This window comes from Sebastes umbrosus, chromosome 23, assembly GCF_015220745.1.
Source record: "Sebastes umbrosus isolate fSebUmb1 chromosome 23, fSebUmb1.pri, whole genome shotgun sequence".
In the NCBI taxonomy this organism is placed as follows: Eukaryota; Metazoa; Chordata; class Actinopteri; order Perciformes; family Sebastidae; genus Sebastes; species Sebastes umbrosus.
In genome coordinates this window covers 7,285,639-7,307,722 of record NC_051291.1, presented here as the reverse complement: position 1 = coordinate 7,307,722, position 22,084 = coordinate 7,285,639, and the positions used below count along the sequence as shown (strand labels likewise).

Genomic DNA, 22,084 nt, shown 5'->3' with positions numbered 1-22,084 from the left:
GTATACATAAAGTCCGTGCTGGAGGAAGTATTCACATCTTTTCTCATATAAAAATATAATTACTGCAATATAATAATACTCCACTATGAATAAGTACATAAGTATTATTAGCAACGTGTACTTAAAGTATCAGTAGTAAAAGTATAAGTAGCATTGTACTGTCTTTACAGCCAATTTGAACTACATTCTATATGTACTTTAATTTATAATACATCATATTTTTGTCATGTTTTCTTTGTAAAATCTGGAAAGTAACTAAAAGCAAATAAATGTAGTCAGTACAACAAACAATATTTCCCATTGTGGTGGAGTAGAAGTATAAAGTAGCATGAAATGGAAATACTCAAGTAAAGTACGAGTACCCCAAATTTGTACTTACTTGAATAAATAAATACTTAGTTACTTCCCATCACTCCACTACTATCACACCTGTGTTACTGGTGTAAACATATCGTCAGTGTTGGAATGTAACTATGTATATTAACTCAAGTACTGTACTTAAGTATACATTTGAGATATTTGTACTTTACTTGAGTCTTTTCTTTTCATGCTACTTTATATGTTTTACTCCACTACATTTATCAGACATCTTTGGTTACTTTACAAATTAAGATTATTAGACACAAAACATATGAAGAGTTTATAAAATATGATGTTTTGTTATCAATTAAACCAACCAACAGTTTATAAAAGTAATTGGTAACTATTGTTCTAATAGTTTAAGTCATTGTTTGTGCAGAAATTACAGAAAATGTATGGTTCCAGCTTCACAAATGTGAAGATTTGCTTATTTTCCTCCATTTTCAAAAGTTTTTTCCAGTTTTTTTTCTGCATTGAGTACTTGTATTTGCAATACTTTATTGTATGTGCAATACTTTATGTACATGTTCCTGATTATACTTTAACTTTTAACATTTTTAACAATGCAGGTTTTTTTACTTGTAGTGAAGGATTTTTCCGCCACCACTGCCAGGAGCTAAATTACCATAGATTATATTGCCTGATTATAAAAAGTAATAAAAACACTCAGATTTTAATACATGCATTGTTTTTAAAGCATCCAAACAATGTTGTACCTCTGCATCATTTTGCAATCATGGTTTATATATATATATATATACGTATATACTGTATATATACATATATACAGTATATACATATATATATACAGTATATATATATATACTGTATATATATATATATATATATAATAATAAATAATAAATAATAAATAATAAATAATAAATAATAAATAATAAATAATAAATAATAATAAATAAATAAAAAATATATATAAATAAAATAATTAAATTGTTCAAGAGAAATACTGTATGTTGTGTTTAGAGCTTGTTGCTCTGCCCTCAAGTGGCCAAATTAATGTGAACGTCAGCTGTCACCGTCCTTTTCCTTGCAGAACACTTGTTACACGAGTAGCTGCCTTAAGCATTGCCTGTCGATGTGACACAACTTTAACGTACCAAAATGCAAGATTATTAACAAATTAAATAGCATTACGATAATATAAAACTGTATAAATACAAATACGTCAATATATGCCAAAAAATATTATTTAATGTAATTTAATAACGATATTTTTAGTAAGGCATCATTTGTGGAGCCCACATGAGAGGGTCCTTCAGCGGTTCACACGGAAACCAGCATTAATGACCGATGTTTGTTATGCTACAGTTAGCAGGTAAAAACTCTTCATGTTATTATGATATTTACACGATAATAACAAGCTTTAACTATCTATATGTCATGTGTATTATTCAAAGTGTGCACTATTATGATTTAATGCGCACTAACTGTCAGTGAAACGCTGTTAAAACGTTTGTTTACATCGTGTATGACGGCGCTAGCTGTGCTAATGCTAACTCTGTTGTTGTTGTTAATTTGCGTACTTATTTAAAAACGATACAGCAGCTTAACAACACCATAGAAAGGACTGTCTTCTTCATGGCTTAATGTTAAACTTATTATCAGCCATATATGTAATAGTAAAGAGAGCTAGTAAAGCGTTATGATGCTAACCAAGCAGTGCAGCTAAGCTAAGTGGCTAACGGAAGCTGCTGCGTGTCAGATGTTGGCGGCTGCAGAATGAGATTGTTGACGATTACTTTTGCACAAATATATGCATTTAGACATGCAATACATAACAAATAAATAGTGCAAATAAATAAGTAAAAAATGCTGAGAAGTGGGATATATTAAGTGTGTTAAATATGAATGCCTGAATGGTATAAATAATAAATTAATAAGAATATTTCTTGAGATATTTAATGAGAGGCAAATTCCCCAATTTGTTATAAAACCCCATCATGGAAAATTCTCATTCAAGTACAACTAAAACCAGTACTTGTTCTACTACTACTGGTATACATAAAGTCCGTGCTGGAGGAAGTATTCACATCTTTTCTCATATAAAAATAGAAATACTGCAATATAATAATACTCCACTATGAGTAAGAGTACACAATTATTAGCAACTTGTACTTAAAGTATCAGAAGTAAAAGTATTTATAAGTAGCATTCTACTGTTTTTGCAGCCAATTTGAAATACATTCTATATGTACTTTAATTTATAATACATCATATTTTTGTCATGTTTTCTTCTGTAAAGTAAATAAAAGCAAATAAATGTAGTCAGTACAACAAGCAATATTTCCCATTGTGGTGGAGTAGAAGTATAAAGTAGCATGAAATGGAAATACTCAAGTAAAGTACGAGTACCCCAAATTTGTACTTCAATAAATAAATACTTAGTTACTTCCCATCACTGCACTACTATCACACCTCTGTTACTTACTTAATATTTGCATTTAGACATGCAATACATAAAAAAAAAATAGTGCAAATAAGTAAGTACAAAATGCTGAGAAGTGGGATATATTAAGTATGTTAAATATAAATGCCTGATGGTATAAATAAGAAATTAATAAGAATATTTCTTGAGATATTTAATGAGAGGCACAAACTGGGGCTATTTGAATGTATGACCCAATGTAAATATGTATGCTTTACTGTTCTAATTTTGTATTTTTATTATTTTATGTGTAAAAAAAGACCTGAATGCTTCTTCCACCACTTGTTAATTTATGTGTGAAAATGTTTTTATAAGAAAAACTATGTACATTTAAAGGAATTTATTTTATCTCCGCTTTAAGTTGTGTTTTTAGCATGCTCAATGTATTTAGAAACCTTGTGAACAAAAGTCTTGGTTAGAATTTGTGTTTCACATTTTATTTTTTTGCTCAAGAAAGTACTGATGTTGCAGTAAAATGTTCACTGTCAGTGTTTTACTATTATATCTGGAGATACCTGGTTTTGTACAGGAATGGGATGAAATATTAATCTGAAAAGTAACTGAAGCTGTCAGATAAATATAGTGGAGTAAAAAGTACAATATTTACCTCTGAGAAATATACAAATGTATATTTGACCCAATGTAAATTTGTATGTTTTACTGTTCTTACTTATTATTTTATACGTATATTTTACTTTTTTTCCTTGTCAAGCACTTTGTGATCTCTAGTTTTGAAGTTCTATAAAAATAATCTTTGTTATTATTATTTATTTTTAAGTTCACAATGGCTAATTGGAGTTGTGGAATGTAACTAAGTACATTTACTCATCCTCCTGTATTTAAGTACAACTTTGAGGTACTTGTTCTTTATTTGAGTATTTCCTTTTATGTTAAATTTATACTTCTACTCCACTACATCTCAGAGGTAAATATTGTACTTTTTACTCCACTACATTTATCTGACAGCTTCAGTTACTTTTCAGATTAATGTTTCATCCCATTCCTGTCCAAAATCAGGTATCTCCAGATATAATAGTAAAACACTGACAGTGAACATTTTACTGCAACATCAGTACTTTCTTGAGCAAAAAAATTAAATGTGAAACACAAATTCTAACCAAGACTTTTGTTCACAAGGTTTCTAAATACATTGAGCATGCTAAAAACACAACTTAAAGCGGAGATAAAATAAATTCCTTTAAATGTACATTACAAAACATTTTCACACATAAATTAACAAGTGATGGAAGAAGCATTCAGGTCTTTTTTTACACATAAAATAATAGAAATACAAAATTAGAACAGTAAAGCATACAAATTTGCATTGGGTCATACATTCAAATAGCCCCAGTTTGTGCCTCTCATTAAATATCTCAAGAAATATTCTTATTCATTTCTTATTTATACCATACAGGCATTTATATTTAACATACTTAATGTATCCCACTTCTCAGTGTTTTGTATTTACTTATTTGCGCTATTTATTTGTTATATATTGCATGTCTAAATGCAAATATTTGTGCGTATTTCATATTTCTTATATTCTCCTTTTCTTATTTTTAATTTTAGTACTTATATTTCTTTACATATATTGTGTTATATTTTAGCATTATGTGCACATTGTAGCATTATATACATCATTTACTTCTATTTTTTTACATTTCTTATGTTTATATAAGAGCAACTGTAACGCCCCAATTTCCCGGGATCAATAAAGTATTTCTGATTCTGATAACCATTACACTCAAATCACAAGCATCTTATTTTTTAAAAAAAATAAATACCTGTCAATCTTTGAAAAAGGGGTTGTTTAACACAATTTCCTGCTATTTTGAAGGAATTTCCAGAGTAAAAATAATGTAATTATACTAGAAAATATTCTGTCAGCTGCATGAAAAATATTTTTAACACATTTCTCAAGTTGCTACTGTATTTCCTCTTCCAGGTTGTCGTAATTTACATAGATGATGTCCTTGATCTTTTTGTAAAACACAAGCAAAATATTATTGTGTTACTATACATGAAAACATAAAATTATGGTAAGTAATATTCGAAAGAAACTGATAATGAAATTTTTAATTTTGGTTCACGTTGTACAAATTCAACAAGGAGATTGACAGAGACTTTTCCGGCCACCACCTTTATTTGGATTAGGAAAATTAGGAAGAGGGTTAACAAGACAGATATTTATTCAGTCAGATGGTTAGAAGAGTCTTTAAGGATTCTAGAGATGCCTTCATTAACAACCTTTTCTTGTTGTCTTTCCTCAGTATGCCTGCTGAACGCAAGCGCTCATTAAACATGGACGAGAAAGACGTTTGCACCTTCAGCAACAAGGAAAAGGAGAAGGACCGAGATGGTGAGAGAAGACCAGCGTCCGCTCGAGACAAAGCCAAAGACGAGGCCAAAATGAGCGGTAAAAAAGACGGCGGCAAGGAGGAGAAGAGGAAGCGCCTAGAGGAGGAGAAGAAGAAGAAGGAGGAAAAAGAGCGGAGGAAGAAAGAGGAGGAAAAACAGAAAGCGGAGGAGGAGCAGAAGAAGAAAGAGGAGGAGGAGAAGAGACAGCAGGAAGAGGAGGAGAAGAAGCTTCAAGAGGAGGAGGCCAAAAGACAACGAGAGGAGGAGGCAGCTCTCCTGAAGTAAGTGCTGGTCAACTTTGCTGTTGTCATATCTTTGTAAAGCCTCATTTTACTGCCGTTATCCCGTAACGGCCGATTGAATGAATTTGCGACAAAAGTCACACCTTTTATTCTCAGAGTCAGATCTCAGACATGGTACATAATATCAGGACATAAAAGGAAATGATGCTGTTGCAATATGTATGTTAGTTTTCTGTTTTCTATGTACCAATTACATGACGCTCAAGAAAGCCAAACCCAGTGCAAGTACCCGGTTGTCTTCATCTTGTATCTTCCTCCATTTTACCTCGTTTCTTCAGGGAAAAGGAGGAGGGGCATCAGCTGCACCAGGAGGCCTGGGAGCGCCATCATTGCAGGAAGGAACTCCGCATTAAGAACCAGAACGCCCAAGAGGGTCGACCCGAAGAGGCCTTCTTCAGCCGACTGGACTCCAGCCTTAAGAAGAACACCGCCTTCGTCAAGAAGCTGCGTACGCTCACCGAACAGCAACGAGACTCACTCTCCAACGACTTTAACTCACTGAACCTCAGCAAGTACATCGGCGAGGCCGTGAGCTCCGTAGTGGAGGCCAAGCTGAAGATCTCTGACGTGGGCTGCGCCGTCCACCTGTGCTCCCTCTTCCACCAGCGGTACGCTGAGTTCGCTCCGTTGCTGCTGCAGGCGTGGAAGAAGCACTTTGAAGCAAGGAAGGAGGACAAGGCGCCCAATGTGAGCAAGCTGCGCACGGACCTGCGCTTCATCGCCGAACTCACCATCGTCGGGCTCTTCACAGACAAAGAGGGGCTGTCGCTGATTTACGAGCAGCTGAAGAACATTATCAGCACCGACCGGGACACGCACACTCACGTGTCAGTGGTGATCAGCTTCTGTAAGCACTGCGGAGACGACATCGCCGGTCTGTTGCCCCGCAAGGTAAAACTGGCAGCTGATAAGTTTGGCTTGGGCTTCCCTCCGAGCGAGATAATCACCACCGAGAAGCAGCAGCCCTTCCAGAACCTCCTACGGGAGTACTTCACTTCACTCACCAAGCACCTGAAGAAGGACCACCGCGAGCTGCAGAACACCGAGAGGCAGAACAGGTGACGTTAACGTTTTCAGCTCATCTGTCACTTTTTGTTGTTCACTCTGATAAGACCTCTTAAAGGGATAGTTTGGGTGTTTTGAAGTGGGATAGTATGAGGTACTTATCCATAGTCAGTGTATTACCCACAGTAGATGACGGTCGGCACGCCCCCAGTTTGGAGAAACAGACAGGAGCACCAGCACGGGAGCAAAGCAATGTCCTGCTGTGGACGGGAAGAGCAGCAAAACAGATTTTAGGCGCCGTCCATAGCAGTACATTGCTTTGCTCCCATGCTGATACTCCTGTCTGTTTCTCCAAACTCCATCTACTGTAGGTAATACACTGACTATGGATAAGTACCTCTTACAACCCCACTTCAAAACACCAGAACTATCCTCTTAACATTGTCTCTTCGTCTTCAGGCGTATATTACATTCCAAAGGGGAGCTGAGTGAAGACAGACACAAGCAGTATGAAGAGTTTGCCACTTCCTACCAGAAGCTGCTGGCCAACACTCAGTCGCTGGCTGATCTGCTGGATGAAAACATGCCCGATCTGCCTCAGGACAAGACTGTGCAGGAGGGTGTGTTTCCTTTCTGTTCCAGAGTTATAGTTCAACCTAAAGTGCCGTTTTAAGGACGTAAGATTTATTTTATGTATTATGTTGTCCTCTCTCTCAGAGCACGGGCCCGGCATTGACATCTTCACCCCCGGTAAGCCCGGAGAGTACGACCTGGAGGGAGGGATCTGGGAAGACGAAGACGCTCGTAACTTCTACGAGAACTTGGTGGACCTGAAGGCCTTCGTCCCCGCCATCCTCTTCAAGGACAACGAGAAGAGCAACCAGGGCAAAGACAAGGATGAAGGCAAAGGTATATTTAATAAATCACACAGATAGATGATGAAACACAGAGGTTTTGTTGTGACTGTTGCTGTGTCGTTCAGATGGCAAAGACGGGAAGGATGCAGCCAGTGTCACAGAGGAACTGGAGCTGGAGCTGGAGGCTCTGGACATCGCTGATGAACCTTTGGAACTGGAGGGACCAGACGAGGCGGAGAATGAAGAACTGGCGAAAAAACTGCTGGATGAGCAAGGTAAACATTCAGAAAAGCACCTCTGTTTTTAAATGTTAAGGGTTTTTGTAGTGTGAATTTTATTTTATGTGGATTTTTTATAACCCTTTTTATATTTGTATGTGTAGAACAAGAGGATGAGGAGGCCAACACAGGGTCCCACTTGAAGCTGATCGTGGACGCCTTCATCCAGCAGCTCCCCAACTGTGTCAACAGAGACCTCATTGACAAGGTGATGAGAAACTAACAAGTCGTTTAATGTGGTGTTTATGTTATTTGTACGACAAAATGCTCTGCTTTGTGTTGAGATGAACAAAATTATATTCTAGAAGTATTTTAGGCATGTTTCCTCCTGACTTCTGCTAGATGATTAGCTATTAATAATAATTACATATGATCAATACGTAAAGAATTTAGTATCTTTGTATTTATGAGTGCTGTGATGACTCCTGCAGGCTGCCATGGACTTCTGCATGAACATGAACACCAAATCCAACAGGAGGAAGCTCGTCCGAGCCCTCTTCACCGTCCCCAGGCAGAGGTACAACTGTGCTAGAACTATATCAAAATGATGACCATGAGTATGGACAGAACATCTGTCTTTTGATATAACTTTAAATCATTCTTAATCAATATTTTTATATTAACAATGATCAAATGACGCTGCAGAGCTCCCCTCAGCTCTGAGGAGCGTTTTAGTCGACACTGTTAGTTTTGGTCTTTTCATGGGATTTATGGGCGATAAGAAAACTAATAGAATATTGCCAGCCTCTTCCTTTACCTTCAAACACCACCAGGGGGCGCCATCCTCATAGTTTATAGTCTGAAGATCAGCTGACTCTTCCTCCTATTGCAGGTTGGATCTTCTGCCCTTCTACTCTCGCCTGGTGGCGACTCTTCATCCCTGCATGTCAGACGTGGCCGAGGACCTCTGCTCCATGCTGAAGGGAGACTTCAGGTTTCACGTAGGTCCTCTGATTGATGTGTCTGTTGAATAATATACTGAGTTTTGCTGTGACTAGATAGATGGCTCTGAAACTAATGTATTAAACAAAAAAGCAAACTAGCAGTTATGTTTTTTCTATGACAATATTGTGAGTTACACAATTTCTTTTTATAATTTTGTTGTTCTGATGTTTGTGCCGTAGATCCGGAAGAAGGACCAGATCAACATCGAGACAAAAAATAAAACGGTCAGATTTATCGGGGAACTGGCCAAGTTCAAGATGTTCACAAAGACCGACACGCTTCATTGTCTCAAGGTGAGATCCGAAGCTTTGTTATCTCTGAGCTGATCAGTGTGAATTTTTGAAATATTAAGAATAATAATATTAAATGTGTGTTTGTCTCCCAACAGATGCTGCTGTCTGATTTCACCCATCACCACATCGAGATGGCCTGCACGCTGCTGGAGACCAGCGGTCGCTTCCTCTTCAGATCCCCCGACTCTCACCTGCGTACCAGCGTCTTGCTGGTTAGTTCACTGATTTACTGAACTGTTTGGTTTGTTGTTGTTAAAACTCATATGTAATTTAACCAAAATGTGAATTTGAATACATAAGGAACACCACTGGGAAGCTACAGAATGATATAAAAACCTAAAAAAAACAAAATAATGGACTTACAATTTAAGCTCCGGACAGACCTGACAACTAGCTGAAATCTAGAAAGACTCAACAAACAAATCATAACGACAAATGGTCAATCAAGCGTCTGAATCCCCCTTCCACCACACCTTTACGACATTGGAATTTGGGCGCCTGTGTCCGATAATTTCTGTAACTTTCTGAAAATTATTATCGGTCGTTATATCGTCCTCAAAAATCCAGTATCGGTGACCTGTTAAGACTTGAGTTTGCATTCATAACTGATATTTTCCTTCCTGCGTTCCAGGAGCAAATGATGCGTAAAAAGCAGGCGCAGCACCTGGACGCACGCTACGTGACAATGGTGGAAAACGCCTACTACTACTGCAACCCGCCACCCATGGAGAAAACGGTGAAGAAGAAGAGGCCGCCGCTGCAGGAGTACATCCGCAAGCTTCTCTACAAGGACCTGTCCAAGGTCACCACGGAGAAGGTGCTGAGGCAGATGCGCAAGCTGCCGTGGCAGGACCCCGAGGTCAAGAGCTACCTGATCTGCTGCATGGTCAACATCTGGAACGTCAAGTACAACAGCATCCACTGTGTGGCCAACCTGCTGGCCGGGCTGGTGGCCTACCAGGAGGACGTGGGCATCCATGTGGTGGACGGGGTGCTGGAGGACATCCGACTGGGCATGGAGGTGAGGAGAGACGTTGTAATACTTGTTCTTTTGTTACGCACTATAGATGAAAAGATCTGACAGGTTTATTTCTGTACTGTAGAGGTCAGGTACAGGACAGGAAGACAACAAAACCAGCTGCAATCTTTATTGACAGTTTAGACAGTTGATTGAAGAGTAATGAAGTCCATGTTGTTACTGTCACTAGTGTGAAGAACATTGTTACATGTTGCATAACACCAGAATGCCGTCTGGCTTCATCCTGAGTCTGAAGTCATGTAGTTTCGCACAACACTGTTGTTTCTACACTGGTTGTCAACACACAATGTTTCACGTGGTCAAAATTACATCTCAGGCTCCGGCAACGTATAGAAATGTTGACCAGCACACGTCAGAAACCATGCTTACCGGGTGTCTCGAGTCCACTCCCCAACTGATCTCAAAATTTGCTTCTTTGTTTATTTATCTTTGTATTAATATCCTTATTTATTTACCCTTCGGTTTAATTTTCCCTTTTATTTATTTATGTATTTATTTATTAATTGTTATGTTTATTATTTATTTATTTATTTTTATTTCTTTTGGCGGTTCCGTCCTCCATAACTTTGTACCTTTACTTAAGTAAAGTTTTTAATGCCGGACTGTAATTGAGTATTTTTACAGTGTGGTATTAGTACTTTTTACTTGAGCATATGATCTGAATACTTCTGTCTGTCCCCAGGTCAACCAGCCCAAGTTCAACCAGCGGCGAATCAGCAGCGCCAAGTTCCTGGGCGAGCTCTACAACTACCGCATGGTGGAGTCGGCCGTCATCTTCCGCACCCTCTTCTCCTTCATCTCCTTCGGGATCAACCAGGACGGCAGCCCCAGCGCTCTGGACCCTCCGGAGCACCTGTTCCGCATCCGCCTGGTCTGCACGCTGCTCGATACCTGCGGCCAGTACTTCGACCGAGGCTCCAGCAAGAGGAAGCTGGACTGTTTCCTCATCTACTTCCAGGTACGTCTGCTCCTAATGCACCTCTAGTCCCTGTGTCTTTAGTTTTAGATCATCAGTATCTTTATCATTCTTAAGTTGAAGCTGGTGATGGCCTATCACTGTGTCTCAAATCAATAAATAATAAATAATTAGGGCTGCAATTAACGATTATTTTCATGTATAATTGCTAACATTTTGCCAGGTCTCTCTCTCAAAAGAGATGACATATCTCAAGAGACTTTCTGGTCTCTCAGGTTAAATAAATAAGATGATGTTTTGTGTGTGTCCAGCGGTATATTTGGTGGAAAAAGAGCATTGACGTTTGGACCAAGGACCACCCGTTCCCCATCGACATCGACTACATGATCACCGACACTCTGGAGCTGCTCCGACCCAAGATGAGGCTCAGCTGCTCCCTGGAGGAGGCCACCAAACAGGTCACCGACCTGGAGAGGGAGGTGCTCGTCAAACTAGGTAGGAACAAGATGAATGCAGGAGGCAGTTGACTTACATATGAGTCTATATCCGGCATGTCATTATTACTGCGAGCGTGTAAAGGATGTTGGTGTTTGAGCAGCAGCCGGTCTCGTTGGTCGAGCCGCTCTCTGTCGTCCCGGCTGTGCAGCATTCCTCGCTGTGTAGGAGGACCCTGCATCACTCCTCGCTCTGCTTCAGCTGTCAGACAGGTTTTAGTTCATGGAAACACACACATACCAAACACATGCACTCACTAGAAGGGCCCAGTCAAAGCAGGGTTTTCAGGAATGATAATTATGAATTAACATGAATGATTGAATGGTTTGACTGTGCATTGACTTTAATTGATGGGGCTGACCCAAATAAATTTGAGTGACATGCTCAGACAGAAAATTCACCAACTTCATGTAAGAAATCAACCGCAAATTGATGGCGAACAAAAACAAATCAGAAGGAAAGTATCTGCAAGACTCAAACGCGCATTGATGAGCTTGAGACGAGAAGAAGCTCTGTTGACAATCCCTTAAATTTAAATGTATATAAGGGCATGTGAGCATGCTTTGCTGTGTTATAACCTGTAATGAGTACATAGATCTGAGCTGTGCAGAGTGTAATGGGAATTTTCAGGAATGCAAACACAAAAGAGACCGAAGACAGATGGCCGGGGCGAGGTATAGAGGAGGAAGAAGGAGACGTCTGTGTAGCAGCAGGTGTATCTCACTCTGCAGCTCGGCTCGGCTCAGCTCGGCTCGGCCTGATAGCAGCACAGGAGCTCTGGCTTTGTTGAACAGTTTCAAGGTGTTGACTGGGAAAGTGCAGCTCCACCCTCTGAGAGAGCGACACCGTGGGACTGACTTTTTGTCAGTGGTTGAGGAAGTACTCAGATCCTTTTACTGAAGTACAGTTACCCTTACAGCAATGTAAAAATACTCCATAACAAGTAAAATTCTTGTATTCAAAAGTACATATTCTGCAGAGAAATGTCCCCTGTGATATGTTATATTACTATTTATGACATTATTAGTTTGTTAATACTGATGCAACAATGTGTAAGCAACATTTTACTGTTAGAGTCTAGTCTAGTGGTTCCCAACCTAGGGGTCGGGCCCCTCCAAAGGGTCACTAGATAAATCCTGAGTAGGGATGTGACAGTGAGGAAATTTTCTCACCAGTTAATAACCTTGTGACAACACAGATGTTACCGATTACACCGGACAGTTTACAGGAAAAGATGATCAGTATCTGTAGAGTGCTTACTCTAATCTTTAACGCTGGATGGTGGTGCGTCTAGCCTCTCCGGTCGAGCTGGTTTCCACCTGGCGCCGCTGTGACCGCTCACGCTGATTGCCTCATTAACATTACGGTTCCCTTATAGCATAGCAAAATATTGCCAAATGGGCGCTTCTGCTTTTTGCTTCAACACCAAATCCTCCACCATCGTCTTGTCTCTCTCGTCCCGTGTGTGAAATCTGACTCTGAATTTGAAATTTGTAATCTTAATGTGTTTTATGTAAAAACTATAATCTGCAAAGTAATGCATGAATATAGCTGTCAAATAAATGTAGTGGAGTTGAAGTATGAAGTAGCACAAGGACCTCAAAACTGTATTTTAGTACATTACTTGAGTGAAAGTACTTAGTTACTTTCCTCCACTGGTATTTGTGTGTGTGTGTGTAGTAGAGAAAATGATTGATGAGGCCCCCTAAGCTAAACAGTGGTACCATTGTTGAACCTGTCATACTTTAACCAGGATCAGGCATTCCGCAGTCTCCGAGTCACACAGGACCTGATCTCCAGCTCCACGCCGCCGGCCTGACTTCATTTTTTTTGCGGTCACCACAATTACATAATTACACGCTTTAATTGGTCGCAGAAGAACGCACTAATGAGACAATGATTCCCTCCTGAACATTTGCTCTATTTATTAGCTTTTGTTTGCAGCTCTCCTGGGTTGGGTGCAGCATGATGATATAATCTGTGAGAACCACCTGTTTTTTCATGCAAAATATTATGCATTTCCTCATGTTCACATGTCCTCCTGTGTGTTGTCATACAGGTCTGGCCATGGAGAAGGACGGCCGCTCCAGTGCCATGAGCGAAGGGGAAGTCCTCGACGAGGAAGACGACGATGGCGATGACGACGAAGAGGGCGGTGCTGAGACCGAGGAGCAGTCCGGCAACGAGAGTGAAATAAACGAGCATGAAGAGGATGTGAGTCCTTTTTGTTATGATGATGACTAACTCTCCGAAACTTCATCCTGTTTGTCCGCTCACCTCGTTTCTGAAACTGGTCCTACACGCTTCTCCATCCAGGATCTCAACCAAACTCTGTGTTTTTAGCACAAATGTCGCTGCATATAAACAGCGGTTGTTGTCCATGTTTGTTTTGGTACAAGAACATGCAACAGTTGGCATTCTTGCTGGATTTGCATGGTCGCCTAATGCCAGACCCAGTGGGCGACCTGCTGGTCTGAGAAGTGAAGCCAATGCTGAAGTGCCTTAAACCTGGATTCTATCTAATAGCCAGCAGGCGGCGACTCCTCTGGTTGCTAAAAAAAGTCAGATTGTTGGTTTAAATTCTACAATATTTAATCCAGAATCATATATTCATCACTCTTATTGGCTAAATTCCCAGTCAGTTAACGAGCTGTGACTCTGTTTTGTTTTCTGTAGGAAGGGTCAGAGAACGAAGAATTGGAGAGGGAGGAAGAGGAAGAAGAGAACACCGACTACCTGACCGATTCCAATAAAGAAAACGAGACTGATGAGGAGAACAACGTAAGATCAAACATGAAGAGCTGTAGATAAGAAGAAGAGAAAACACTGATTTCAAGAGAAGAAAGATGTATTAATATAGATATCTGTTGATGTGCTTCCTGTGTGTAGGAGGTGACGATCCGTGGCGGCGGACTGAAGCATGTGGCGTGCGCCGAGGACGAGGACTTCATTCAGGCTCTGGATAAGATGATGCTGGAGAACCTGCAGGTACGGCGTCCTCTAAACTCACCTAACGTGAAACCAGGGATCAGTGTCACTTCTTTATTTTAGCTTCTTATTGTCTAATTTTATTGCCTGTCTGCTCTTGTTTGACTATGTTGCACTTTTCTTTTCTTTTGTAAAACTTTGAGTTACATATCTTTTATGAAAAGTGCTTTATAAATACAGTTATTATTATTAAAGTTATTAAATAACAGAAACACCTCTCTGCTCCTCACAAACTCTCTAAAACAGTTTCAACGAAAACATTGTAACCTTCATGAAGGGAGGATTTATTACCAGGTTGAAAACAAATATAGTCTTGTTGTATGATGCTAGAACAAGCCTCCTTGCTGTGACCATTAACGCTTGGATCTAAACGTCCCTGAAAGATGACACTCGTGTGTGTTTTTGTTCGCTGCAGCAGCGCAGCGGCGAGACGGTGAAGGTGCACCAGCTGGACGTGGCCATTCCTTTGCAGCTGAAGAGTCAGCTGAAGAAAGGCGGCCCCAGAGAGCCATGCATCGCCGAGGGAGACTCGGACATCTCCGACACCATGCAGTTCGTCATGCTGACACGCAAAGGCAACAAGCAGCAGGTAACAAAATATGAACTCACATCGGCCAACTATTACGGTACAATGCATCCTGCTAAAGGTTAAATCACTGCGCCTAAATGTTTTTGTGACAGTAGACATAGTTTTCTGTTTGAAATAAAAAATGTGTAAATAATCAATGGTGAACGAAGTTTTCAGATATTTTACTTAAAGTGGCAACAGACAACTTTTCAACATATCCCGACAAGCGACAAGTTTGACGTTCATTCGGCATTCATACTGGGTTCATACGACGTTAATGCAGCGTTCATACAACGTTCCTACGCCATTCATACAGCGTTCATACAACGTTCATACGCCGTTCATACAGCGGTCATATGACGTTCATACGACATTCATTCGACGTTCATATGACGTTCATACGTTGTTCATACGATGTTAATACGCCGTTCATATGGTGTTCAGATGAGATTCATATGACGTTCATACGGCGTTCCTACAGCGTTCCTACAGCGTTCCTACAGCGTTCCTACAGCGTTCCTACGGCATTCCTACGGCATTCATACGGCGGTTACAGCTGATAACACCGTCCCAACCGACGTCGTCGTCGTGGAAGCGTAACGTCCACCCTCCGGTTCCTCCCCCCCAGGTTAACACTGTTAGCTCTGTCAGCAGCGTTGCCGTTGTTTTCACTGTTAGCGCTGTTAGCACCGTTATCTGCTAGCTGCCGGCTCAGCCGTCGCCATGTTGAGAACCTTGGGGAGGCAATAGGAATGCTCTGAATTTCGTATTGAGCCCCCTTAATGTGTTCATGACTTTAATGTTGATCACCCTTTAGTTTTACCGTCAGATGTGTTGTTGGCTCCAGAAACACACACAGGAACAGGAACTGTAGTTTTGAACATCTGAGAGCAGTGATACACTTTGACTGTCTCCTACAGAAACGTCCCTCATACACACACTCACCTCAGTCTAACTGAGCCCAGCAATAATATTGACTCTGGACATGTAGCTGTATATATGTGTGTGTGTTTAGTCAGGCTGCAGCGGTGGAATGTGTGGTCTGAGGCCAGAGACTGGTTCTTGTGCTGCAGCTGGGTGTGTCCAGCTGTTTTCTGCCAGGACTCGGAGGTTTAATAGAGCGTTCAGTCCACACGGACTTCACTCTGTCTTAAAGGACAGCTGCCAAAAAAAAAAATAAATAAATCACTTTTCATATGAGAACACAGAATATCTTTGTAGGTGTGTTGCTAGTGAGGTGTGTGGATGGGAAATGACTTTTCTCTCTCTGTAAACACACACGGCCTCACCGGGTTACTGCAGCAGTGAATAAAAGAATCCTGTGTGTGTGTTTATCTGTCATACCTCGAATACATTATATGCTCTGGTCTTTCTGGTGCGGTAAATATGAAGCTACAGCCGGTTAGCTTAGCATAAAGACTGGAAACAGCTAACTTGACTGTACCTTTAATCTCCAGAAATATCAGAGCCCATGTCGGCTTTAAAACACCCAAATCAGTTGAACCAATCTCTTGTGTATGTCATGACAGTGTGTGTGTTTTTGGTCAACAGTATAAGATCCTGAACGTGCCCCTGTCCTCCCACCTGGCGGCGAACCACTTCAACCAGCAGCAGGCCGAACAGGAGGAGCGCATGAAGATGAAGAAGCTCACCCTGGACATCAACGAGAGGCAGGAGCAAGAGGACTACCAGGGTACGATCACACAACTTAACTCTGCCTCTGTTCTTACGCTAAATGTTGGCGAGGAAAAACTGGTATGGCTGTTTTTAAAGGGGTCCCTTGACCTCTGACCTCAAGATGTGGCAATGTGAATGGGTTCTCTGGGTACCCTTAGTTGTTAATTGATTTCTAATAATAAATATATTTGAAGATATATTTGATATATTATAAGTACATTTGCATAAAGCAGCATATTTGTCTACCCCATGTTGATAAGAGTATTAAATACTTGACAAATCTCAATTAAAGGTACATTTTGAACAGATTAAATAATGTTTGATTAATCACGATTAAGTATTTTAATTGACTGACAGCCCTAGTAAGTACACAACAAATATGTAACATAGGTTTAGTCATTTTTAGACATTTTAAAGGGGAAAAGTTACATATTATACCCTTAAATTAAACCACTTTTTTCTCCTCTTACAGAGATGATGCAGTCCCTCGCTCAGCGTCCGGCTCCGGCCAACACCAACCGGGAGCGCCGGCCTCGCTACCAGCACCCGAAAGGCGCTCCCAACGCCGACCTCATCTTCAAGACCGGAGGAAGGTGAGACGCACCGGCCCGGCGCTCAAAAACAAACAAACAAACCGCAGAATGTGTTGGATGAGAGCTCATTATGTTGTTACAGCATGTACTGACTCTCCACCTCGTTAGCGTCTCTTTGAACAGAGGGAAAAGTGCGAGAAATGAAAGGCATGAGCAGCGAGACAGACAGGAGAGGCAAGACAGGAAAGACAAGCAGGAGACAGACCAAAGACACGGAGTGGAGTAGAGCAGCTCTGTCGAGGACTTTAATTAATCATCACCAGAGATGAAGCTTCAGAAAGTTAGTCATAAAATAACAGAGGAAAGGTTTTGTTGAGGAGTTCCTGTTTATATTTGCACTTTTAACTGAAGAGTTCAAGTGAGATTTTTCTTTAAAAAGCTCTGGAAATATTTGGAAATAAAGTTTACTTGAAGTTTATACTTTGTTAACATCAACAGCACCTTGTGTGTCTTTTTCTTGCTTTTGGAGGATATGATGAATGCACACTGTGGCAGCTGAATCCATACTTTTTGCCACAAATGTGACACTTTTATTTTGGGGAAAAAGGTTTTTAAAATTGGCATTTTAAATTTAGGTAGACGATAAGAGTAAACAGAGAACAGAGACAGGAAAAGGGGGGTTTAAGGATGCAGCAGAGGGTGTAATTTGTGATTTGGCTTTTAACAGTAATAAACTTTTACATCAAATATTGTTTGTGTATCACAGCCTGATATCTCCTCTTCTTTCGTGTCCGTTAAATATCCATAAAAAAATGGATCACCACAATTTTTTTCTCACTTGCCACTCAAAAAACAAACATGTTTTTGCAATTGAAACACATTATATACTGTAAACAATATAGGTTATATATTATATCAAAATAAGGTTTATTGCTAAGTAGAATATGCCTTTACTCAAAACAGAGTAAGAGAAAATACAAATAAAAACAAGTACTGTTAAAGTCAATTAGCATAATTATAGAACATAAAATGACAATAAGAATTTGATAAAAAAATCTAAATCTAAATATGTACAATATAATTATACAGTGGTAGCTCCTTCTTTAATACCTCAGCATGCATTAGACCATTGTAGGCAATGCTGTAAATCAATGAGCATTTCTATGACAATATTTAATATGATTTATGTACCAGATTCAAGTCAATTTTTATAATATTTTATTTTTAAGCATTAGATTGTGTAAGTCAGTGGCCAAATTTATTGAAAGACACAAAAAGAAAAATCTGGATTTTTGCTTTGGTACTATCATTGTTTGATATTGTGGCAATTTCGCATTTTGTAATTGGTATTTTTTTAAATAAAGTAATATATACAAATATTTTTATTTATTTATTTATGTTTATTTGTTAGAGACAGAGCATGTTATTGAACATCAGTTTATAAATACAAGATGTAAAAATGCCGGAGTTAGCAAGAATGCTAATTTACGTCTGTAGTCCTTGGGTAGGAATCAAAAATGTAAACATTACAAGTGTCAATATACAGATAAAAATACACAATACACAAGTAAAAAAGACAAGATACATTGTGCAACAATAATAAAAATATAATAATAATAAAGTGTTCCTAATTTTTGGGGGGGATACTTGGTCCTGTGGATGTAATAAATGTGCAGAACACACAACTAATAACAATAATCTTATAATCTGTAAAGCGATGTGAGAGAATTAGCAGCTGAATCTGCAGCTCATCTCGGCTTTACGGAGGTTGATAGTGAGTTTCATCTCGTTGTTTATCTGTCCGGCCCACAACGTAAATGTTCTTGTTCACTCTCACGGCTCTCATCGCGTCATTTTCAGAGAAGAAGCCGTACAAAAAGCCACGGTACTCTACCTCCTCAGCAACAAACAGACCCAGTTAGAGACGAGCTGGTGAACATAGTGGAGCATTTAGCAGCTACAGAGACAGATATTTCCCCTCAGGAGATGATGGAGAGACCTGGTGTTCCTGTTGCTCAGCTCGTCTACAGTAAATGTCTGCTCTGTCCTCCAGGAGACGCTGATTGGAGTCTGGGCCGGGCTGAACGAACGAACGAGCGAGCAAGAGAGCGAATGAACAAGAGAGAGAGAGAGAGAACGAGAAGATCGGAGGGGAAACCGGTCTAAACAGGGAACGAGTCCTCCAGACGCCCCCCGTGAAGCCGGGACAGACCAAAACCCCTGAAACCTCAACACACTTCTTACCGAAGCCCGACGAGGAGAGACAAAACCGGGACGCTGGGGGGGGTCAGAGGTCAGGGGTCAAGACAGATGGCTCTCTTTTCTTTTTTGTCTGTTGCCTGAGATGACAAAAAACAACCAAACTGTCTGGATCAGAACTACGAAGAACACGTGAGCGGCCGACTGGATGGCGACCCGAGAGACAGGAAGACGGGATGAACGAACCTCCCGCCGCCGCCACCAGGTGGAGGAAACAGTGACTCATATTTAGGAGTTTAAAACCCCTGCGAGTGGATAGAAATTTACACGAGACTAGTGACGGTTATATTCATTTTGTTGTTTTGGGACATTTCAAATACAACCGGGAACACTCCACGCTGACGTCAAGGCAGCGCTGAGATGAAGACGGAGCAAATGACGGGATGGCGAGGATTTAACACTGGTCGTGTGTTCGTAAACTGGTCGCCCAGTGACCCAGAGAGGATGTTCTGTACACAAATTATGTGTTTGAAATGTGGCCGATGGTATGAGACTCTTGTTATAGAGGCCTGTATTGATTCAGAGTCGTATGTCACTGCGTTTCTACTGACTTATGTCGCTCATAAAGCTGTATGGAAATGGCAGATAAAACGTTCTCAAATGCGGAAAACAAGCTTTTACGCTCGCTTGAGGTGCTTTGTTAAAAAAGAGTTGACACTCTAAATGGGATATAGAAATGTCTTTGCCGAATAGATTCCGACGTAGCGAACATTTAAGTCACACGACTGATCCGCTGTTTCTCCTGTAGGCGTCTTCTTGGATATATATTTGTGTTGTCTTCGTCTCTGGACAGCATGAAAACACAAGCGACAAAAAAATGGGCGATGCGGCTGCTGAGTCTGGTTTCATTTTAGAACCAGATCGCCGAGTTTCACAGCTTGGTCCCAAGTTTCGTAAGCCGGACGCGTCGCGCTGGTCCTGCTTTCTGTAGGAAAGTAATGGAAAGCGTTGAGACGCCGGTGTTTAAAACCGCTGACGCTGAAAACGTAAACAAAGGACTGTTGCCGCCTTTTGAAGGCAATCAGCGGAACATGAGTGACATAATTATAAGAGGTATGGCAGCTGCATACCAACCATGTCTGAATCAACATAAACCACCACAACAAGAGTCTCAAACCATCAGACACCTTTCAAGTCTGGAGACCTGATATCACTGATATCACTGACGGACACCTGAGTGTACTTTTATTTCCTACTTCTATATCCCACTAGATGTTTTTATTTCCCTCCAGAATCAGGAGCATCTAAAAGTTAGTTTTGACAATATCCAGCTTGCTTTGATTTGTGAAGTGTAACGTGGTAAAAAGCTCTTTTTTTTGTGGACAAATGGATAACCGTGTGCCTGAGGGTCTTCCTTTATGATGACTATATTCTAGATTAATTTTATCTGTTGAGCCTATAGATGGATAAATATACTCAGTATGTATTCAGCTGCATGGGTCCTTTCTGCACCGGGTCATTTGTAGTAAAAGCGTCCAGCGTTGGCTCTTATTTAGTTCGTCTGTGTCTAGATTCAAAACTATTGTTCTTTTCCTGCTAAGCAAAAGAAGAAGAGCGTACTGTGGCTTTGTGTCTCGGCTTTAATAAGTGACAGGCAGATGAATTATCACAATAAATGTATGCAGATTATCGCTGTTTGCCAGGTCTGTAAATGAGGTCGTGGTGCTTTTGTGGCGTTTGCGTGTTTTGAGAGGGTGCGCCTGTTTGTCGAGGTCTAATTACAAGGCAGCAAACATAAGTATGGCCTCATTTCCTGCCCGGTCGCTCCTCTAAACACTGCATATGTACAGCATTGCTAAATTAGGGCCGGATTGACCTGGTAGGGGGCCCGAGGGCGAAGATTTGCTGTTGACCACCCACCTACCAGCCTCTGTGTATGGGTATCCACCCTTTAAAGTTCCCTTTTAAAGAATAGATTCACATTTTTTTCAAGTCTCAGGTGCCCATATGAGCATTGATATATGTTTTGCTTGCTGTAATGATTCCTCCTGTTCATTCTGGACATTAAAATATCCCCTTCTAATAAACTTTCAATGGAATAGTGGGACATTTACTGTCCTCATTCTGTGCAAAAATGTACTTCAAAGTTCGTTTTGAGTAAATAATTGGCTTCTGCAGTCTGAATTAGATAAATAAATCAAGTGGATATCTTCCAAAACAACCTCATACAACGGTTCGTATGATATCTTACGAAAAGCTATTCCACATTTTTCGTACGTTTTCCCACGAATGTCCAGCAACAAGCGTCAATTTCTCCATGTTACATGTATACAGTCTTTTCAAAATGAACCTCAATGTTAACAGGAAAGAACTTGGTTAGGTTTAGGAAAAGATCGAGGTTTGGGTTAAGAAATTTCTCCAAAAGTGGCGTTAGTGAAGTACGGAAGTTACGTGACAAGTAAAACCTGTTTCAATGTTCATATGAGCAGCTGACTACTGTTTTAAGAATGAAAATGTGAATCTATCCTGAAACTGAAAAGACATTCAGTTTACAATCAAGACGAAAAGCAGAACAAATGTTCACATTTAAGAAGCTAAGAACAACTAATCAGCTCTACTCTTTCCAACTTGTAAGTGTGTTTGTCATACCCCATTTAAACCTGGCATAACAATGCAATCTGTATCTGGATATTGTTATCTGGATAAGGAAAAAAACACGTTAATGGAGGTGTTGACTCATCGTGATCGGATGTAAGCCAGGTGTAAATACAGTATGTACAGTTCAACCAGCTAGTTGAAAGATTACCTAACTATGTTGCTTCCTG

At 40.2% G+C, this 22,084-nt stretch overlaps 1 protein-coding gene across 5 annotated transcripts; it reads left to right on the top strand.

Annotated features, from left to right (window-relative positions):
* The first annotated feature begins 1,540 nt into the window (after positions 1 to 1,540).
* upf2 (UPF2 regulator of nonsense mediated mRNA decay) lies at positions 1,541 to 21,363 on the top strand. Of its 5 annotated transcripts, none has more exons than XM_037760284.1 (21): positions 1,541 to 1,696; positions 5,077 to 5,445; positions 5,745 to 6,524; positions 6,931 to 7,091; positions 7,189 to 7,380; positions 7,454 to 7,603; positions 7,711 to 7,814; positions 8,038 to 8,123; positions 8,439 to 8,547; positions 8,731 to 8,844; positions 8,940 to 9,056; positions 9,476 to 9,865; positions 10,566 to 10,841; positions 11,111 to 11,294; positions 13,354 to 13,508; positions 13,971 to 14,075; positions 14,184 to 14,282; positions 14,698 to 14,871; positions 16,402 to 16,543; positions 17,000 to 17,120; positions 19,117 to 21,363. In XM_037760284.1, exons 1-21 carry the CDS (start codon positions 1,665 to 1,667, stop codon positions 19,121 to 19,123), a joined length of 3,867 nt encoding a protein of 1,288 aa, XP_037616212.1. In that variant the 5' UTR covers positions 1,541 to 1,664; the 3' UTR covers positions 19,124 to 21,363. The 5 variants fall into 5 exon arrangements, with proteins under 5 accessions (XP_037616212.1, XP_037616209.1, XP_037616208.1 ...); XM_037760281.1 differs by having other exon boundaries at positions 19,114 to 21,363; XM_037760280.1 differs by lacking the exon at positions 19,117 to 21,363 and adding an exon at positions 17,244 to 17,825.
* The last annotated feature ends 721 nt before the right edge of the window (positions 21,364 to 22,084 follow it).